At 50.7% G+C, this 4,919-nt stretch overlaps 3 protein-coding genes and 1 long non-coding RNA gene across 17 annotated transcripts in view; 3 read left to right on the top strand and 1 right to left on the bottom strand.

The window, feature by feature from the left end:
• The window catches only part of LOC110391229, a 90,487-nt gene that overhangs the window by 5,186 nt on the left and 80,382 nt on the right, over positions 1-4,919 (bottom strand). For 10 of the 12 annotated variants that reach the window (XR_002434014.1, XR_002434013.1, XR_002434024.1 and 7 more), the window contains one exon: positions 876-1,011. This is a non-coding gene — a long non-coding RNA (uncharacterized LOC110391229). Of the gene's footprint in view, positions 1-875; positions 1,012-4,919 lie in introns of those variants that run through there. The other 2 variants (XR_002434015.1, XR_002434017.1) reach the window with 1 other exon arrangement.
• LOC110391227 (T-cell surface glycoprotein CD8 alpha chain-like) overlaps positions 1-4,919 on the top strand; it is an 86,744-nt gene that overhangs the window by 38,318 nt on the left and 43,507 nt on the right. The window lies entirely within an intron of this gene.
• Positions 1-4,919, top strand: part of LOC110391226 — a 41,009-nt gene that overhangs the window by 9,678 nt on the left and 26,412 nt on the right. The window lies entirely within an intron of this gene.
• LOC110391225 (T-cell surface glycoprotein CD8 alpha chain-like) overlaps positions 1,010-4,919 on the top strand; it is a 12,336-nt gene continuing 8,426 nt past the window's right edge. Inside the window, exons 1-5 of one of the 3 annotated variants that reach the window (XM_021383035.1) lie at positions 1,010-1,757; positions 2,290-2,658; positions 3,044-3,139; positions 3,875-3,991; positions 4,817-4,913. In XM_021383035.1, coding sequence (XP_021238710.1) covers positions 1,712-1,757; positions 2,290-2,658; positions 3,044-3,139; positions 3,875-3,991; positions 4,817-4,899 — 711 coding nt within the window. In that variant the 5' untranslated portion in view covers positions 1,010-1,711 and the 3' untranslated portion in view covers positions 4,900-4,913. Of the gene's footprint in view, positions 1,758-2,289; positions 2,818-3,043; positions 3,140-3,874; positions 3,992-4,816; positions 4,914-4,919 lie in introns of those variants that run through there. The other 2 variants (XM_021383032.1, XM_021383034.1) reach the window with 2 other exon arrangements.

The following is a 4,919-nucleotide window of genomic DNA, read 5'->3' as shown; positions in this document are numbered from 1 at the left end:
TAAATACAGACCAACTTCAGCACAACCTTTACTTACAATAAACCGTGATGCCTCCATTTTTAAGGGGAGGAAGAACCTCCATTCCTAAAGCTTGTCTCTCTTTCCTAACTCTAGCAGTTGCACTACTTAGTGATGATGATGGTCACTGCGCAGCAGGGGACGATTCAGCATGGCTTTAAATAAGAGGATCTGAAAGATCACAATTTACGACTCAGGAGGGAGCTCACCAGCAATGCCCGTAACTTCAGCTCAGGAATTTTCCCACTTTGGTCACAGTGCTGGTACAAGGCAGAAGCAGCTCCACCTTGCTCCACCAGGCAGGGAACCCAGGCACTCCCCAAAGCTCCCGATGCTATTGCAAAGGCAGCATGGATTCTATTGAGACTGAGAAGAATAAACTGACAACAGAAGGAGCCTACACAAGCAGTATAGGGGTCTCAAAGGGAGATGGACAGAGGCCTAACAGTCCTTTCTTCACACTTGCTTGATGGGATTTCAAGACACACATTCTTGTCATGTTATTTAATCAACTAAATCCATTTTCTATTTCATTTTGAAAAAAAACTGCTCTAATTTATGCTGACATCACAAGTCTTAAAACCTCAAAGTAAGCCCAAGTTGCCCCATTCCTCAAGGAGCCACACTGCCTTTCCTTACTTAATCACCAAAATGGATTGAGGCCAGTGAAATGAACATGGGGACAACCAGACAATTTTTGCCCATTTTCTCACACAACAGGTCTCCCAGCAGACAGCAGGGCCTGGTTACTGGCATCCAGGAACAGGGGGCTTATTTGCAAAACAGGAATACAGCAATGCATCACAAATTACAGTAGAGCCAGGAAATAACAACACAAGACACAAATAACACCAGCCCAGGGAAACCATCGTCACTGTATGTGCAAAGCTGCAGGAAGCCCAGCACTTACCAACGTGTGAGTGGTCACCTAGAGGCAGCAGCAAAGGCCCTGAAGGTTGACACATCTATTTGGCAGGGAGGAGGTCCTGGAGGCTGCAGAATAAAACCACAAAAATTCTGCTTTGAAAACAAGATACAAATCAGCATGCCACTGGGACAGGGGGCTTTTTTGATGGGTTTCACATCACGGACCTCCTGCCTTGCACAAAGCAGCATTTGCAGAGCAATTGCAAAGAAGAACAGAGCTGGAGAAGTCAGCTACAGGTCAGCAATGCATGGACATGGGAATCAAAACTGCATAGGAACAGGGGCTGTAAAACATCCCCGTGCCTTGTGTGCTCTGTAAGAACACAGCATGCTTTGACATCCACACTGGACCACTTATGCAAGAGTAAGTGAAGGTGTCAGAATCTTTCTCAAGAAATGCAGCCTGGGGCCGGAGTCCACATCACGGGACTTGTCCCCATGTTGAGCAGGGCTGGATGTGATGGGAGAGCCCCAAATGGCTGAGAGACAGCAGACTGCCATGGCTGATCTGATTTCAAGAAGGAGCGCAGCCAGTCTGAATCTCAACTGAAGTCATGGCTAGAAAATCCATTAAAAACAACACAATAACAAAGAACAGCCTGAGTTCTGGATCTGTACTGGAGTTCTGTGGAAATCATTCAGGTCTGAACCCTGGATCTTCAAAGAAGGGGGTCCTGATGACATCACATCCTCTCCTATCAGTTACGCTGCCTAAAAAGTTAAGAGACAAAGATCACCCGCGCTGCGCTGCACCGCCCCGAGGACGATGGCCGCGTCTCCTGCACTGCTCCTCCTGCTCAGCCTCACGCTCTGTGAGTATGGAAGCGGGCTCACGGGGCACCTTGGCCGGGAGGAAGGAGGACAATGGGGGAAGGCATTCCCCTTGCACCATGGCCAAGACACTGGGCAAAACGGACCCAGGGGAAATCAAGGGCAAACCCAAAGGACGCAATTCAGGGCTGCTCAGTGACTGTGCAGGGAGGTGGGAGTGGTGGCACTGCAGCGCGATACGCAGCAGGAACAGAGCCTGTTCAGACAGGTGTTGCTGGAGGGGATGGGGAAGGGGAGAGAGGGGGCACTGAGCACTTGTTAGAGGAGAATCACTCAGCAGAAGCTGGGAAATGGCAGCTGAAGGGCTGCTCTGAAGGGCACCGTCTATCTCGAGACCCAAGGGACTCCAGCACAGCACCCAAGCGTGCTGGACGGCGAGCCCCTCCCTCCACATTCACCCCCACAGACCGGCTGCCTGCCTGCCACACACTGGCAGGGAAGAACCCTGCCCAAAGTCCCCGGGAGCTCTTCCCAAGCAGGACGAGAGGGGACATGGCTGACTTCTGCCCACAGGCCACATCGGCACCCAGGGAAAAGGGGACACAGTGGTGGCCAGGTTCCTTAACAAGAATATGAAGCACCCTAAGGACGGACAGCGGCTGGAGCTGGAGTGCCTGAATTATGACATGTACAGTGGTGTCTCCTGGATCCGCCTGGACAAGGATGGGATCCTTCACTTCATTGCTTATACTTCCACGTCATCCCGGACCATCTTCTTGGGGAATGAGAGAACATCTTCAAAATTTGAAGGGTCAAAACAAGGCAATTCCTACCGGCTGGTGGTGAAGTCCTTCAGGGCACAGGACCAGGGGACCTATTTCTGCGTAACCAACAACTACCAGGAGCTGCACTTCAGCTCTGGACAACCCGCCTTCTTCCCAGGTCAGCAACACCTTCACCCACCTTGCTTACACACACCACCCCTCCCCGTGCCTTTTCTATCCATCCCATCGCCCACACTCCCCATCTCCCTGCTTCTTTGCACAACGCGTCTCATCACACACGCACTGCTCCTCCTCATACAGGCTCCCTGCCCACCAGATTCCCGGGTCCCTCAAAACATTGTTCCTAATAAGAAAGATCTCTGAGTGTGCTGCTAAGGAATTAAAAACCTTGAGCCTCCTGTAGCCAGGGTTGGGCTGTATTTTGCTGTGTAACTTCTCAAAATGGGCCCTACAAAGATCCTCCTGTGTTGGCTGATTCCTCGGAGGGGTGGCAGAAGGCGGTTTTATTCTATTTTGCTGCATTCATCCATTTCTCCTTCCAGTCACTACAACAGCAGCAGCACCCACCACACCCGCTGCCACCACCCACAGCAGCCAGCTCACCAGCAAGGACATCTCCCGGCACAGCCCGCATCCAGGTAACCCAGCTCCCTGCGGGGAGGCAGGGGCTCTGCCTGCACTGCTGCTTTGCTCTCAACAGCCTGAATTAAGGCCTGTGCTGACTGATGTGGGGAGAGAGGAAGGCTTTGAATCTGTGTCAGAGAGCTGCTGATGTGGGGATGAAACTAACTCCATCTTGCACTGGGCTGACCAGGAAAGAGGTGCAGTGACCTTCCACAGAGATATTTGACTTCTCTGAGTGAGGCACTAAAGGACGTGAGATATTAATGGGACCGAGAAGGACAGGCTGATGGTTGGCCTTGGAGGTCATGAAGGGCTTTTACAAACCAAATGATACCATGATCCCATTATCCAAGCTATCTTTCATCCCACTTGGGGTGACCTGGAAGTCACAAGCATGCCAAATGATGGGTCACACCAAAAGAAGGGATTGCATTTTCAGCTAACACTGGTTTCAGCCTCAGCAGGGAATACAAGAAGACTGCTGGCTACATGTCCTCCCTCAGCTCCCCAGCACAATGCCGATAGCAGCAGCCCACGGTTGGGGATGTCACCTGCAGACATGCCTGGTCACCACCTCTCTCTCTGTGCCCCAAGGAAGCCCTCTCCTCACCTACACCTACCACCAACCTTGCTCACACCCACACAGCTCCCTTTGCTACACCAACACCGGATTACACTGCCACAGCTGGCCATAACCCCAGCTGGGAGCTCGGCCTTTTCTCCTTCTACTCTCTCCTTTCTTTGATCAGAATCAAGCAAGGAGAACATGCTGAATTCCTGCTATAAAAAACTCATGTGGGTTAACCTGGCTTGCGCCTGCCTCCTGCTCCTCACTGCCATAACCATCACCATCGTGCTCTGCCAAAGTAAGTCGCACCCTCACACCCTGCAGAGCTTCCTGCAGCCTCACACCAAAGAGTACAGCCCACTCCTCCAGGGGAATGGGCTCTCTGCCTATTGCCCTCACACAGACATTGCATATCCAGGACACAGCAAATGCAAAGGGACCACTCTTAAAATCCTTTTCCAAATTTCCCTAATCTTCAGGTTTAGATTAAGAAATATTTATCACAATCTACACTGTCAGAGAAGAAAACAGAAGCACAGACACCTTCCTCTACCAAACTCTGTTGGCTTTACCATCCCAAAACTGGTGTAAGTACCAGAACACAAAATTTTACTAAACCATTTATTTTTGCCTTTTTCTGCTGATTTGAATTACCGGTCAAGACCCATGGGCTGCATTAATTTCTGCAGCAGGCAGAACAAAGACAGATTGTTGCACCACACCTAGAATTTCTGCTGAAATTCCTGGCTCAACATTGCAATCAGCAGAAGGCACCCTGAGGTAGTGATAGAGATGCCACAATGGGGACGGGTATCGTTCAGGGAGGTGGATGTAGAACTGCTCTAAGGCTGCTCAGAGCCACCAGAGCAGGCACAGGGCCTCTCAGAGACTCTGCCTCAAGGCACAACCAGGTATCTTTGAGTCATAACCTTTTCTCTTCCTCCTTCCATTTGAAACAAAAGATTGTGGTTTGAGAGTAAATTTTGAAATCTTCAATAAAACTCTTGATTCCTCCTTACTAATGAGATGAGATGTTCCCATGTAGACAGCAGGAAGAGTCAGCAGTGCTGAAACAAATACAACCACGCGTCACATGCGCTTACCACAAGCCCATCTCTTGCAGGGACCAATCTCACCGTAAGCAAGCAGTGCTGCGTGGCTGCTCAGCAGAAGCCACACAGGCGTCCTCCTCAAGCACCGCACTGACACCAGCAGCAACACAGACA

Source organism: Numida meleagris, unplaced genomic scaffold (assembly GCF_002078875.1).
Source record: "Numida meleagris isolate 19003 breed g44 Domestic line unplaced genomic scaffold, NumMel1.0 unplaced_Scaffold326, whole genome shotgun sequence".
Taxonomy (NCBI): Eukaryota; Metazoa; Chordata; class Aves; order Galliformes; family Numididae; genus Numida; species Numida meleagris.
Note: the sequence above shows the minus strand (reverse complement) of the source record. Positions and strands in the feature narration are given on the sequence as shown.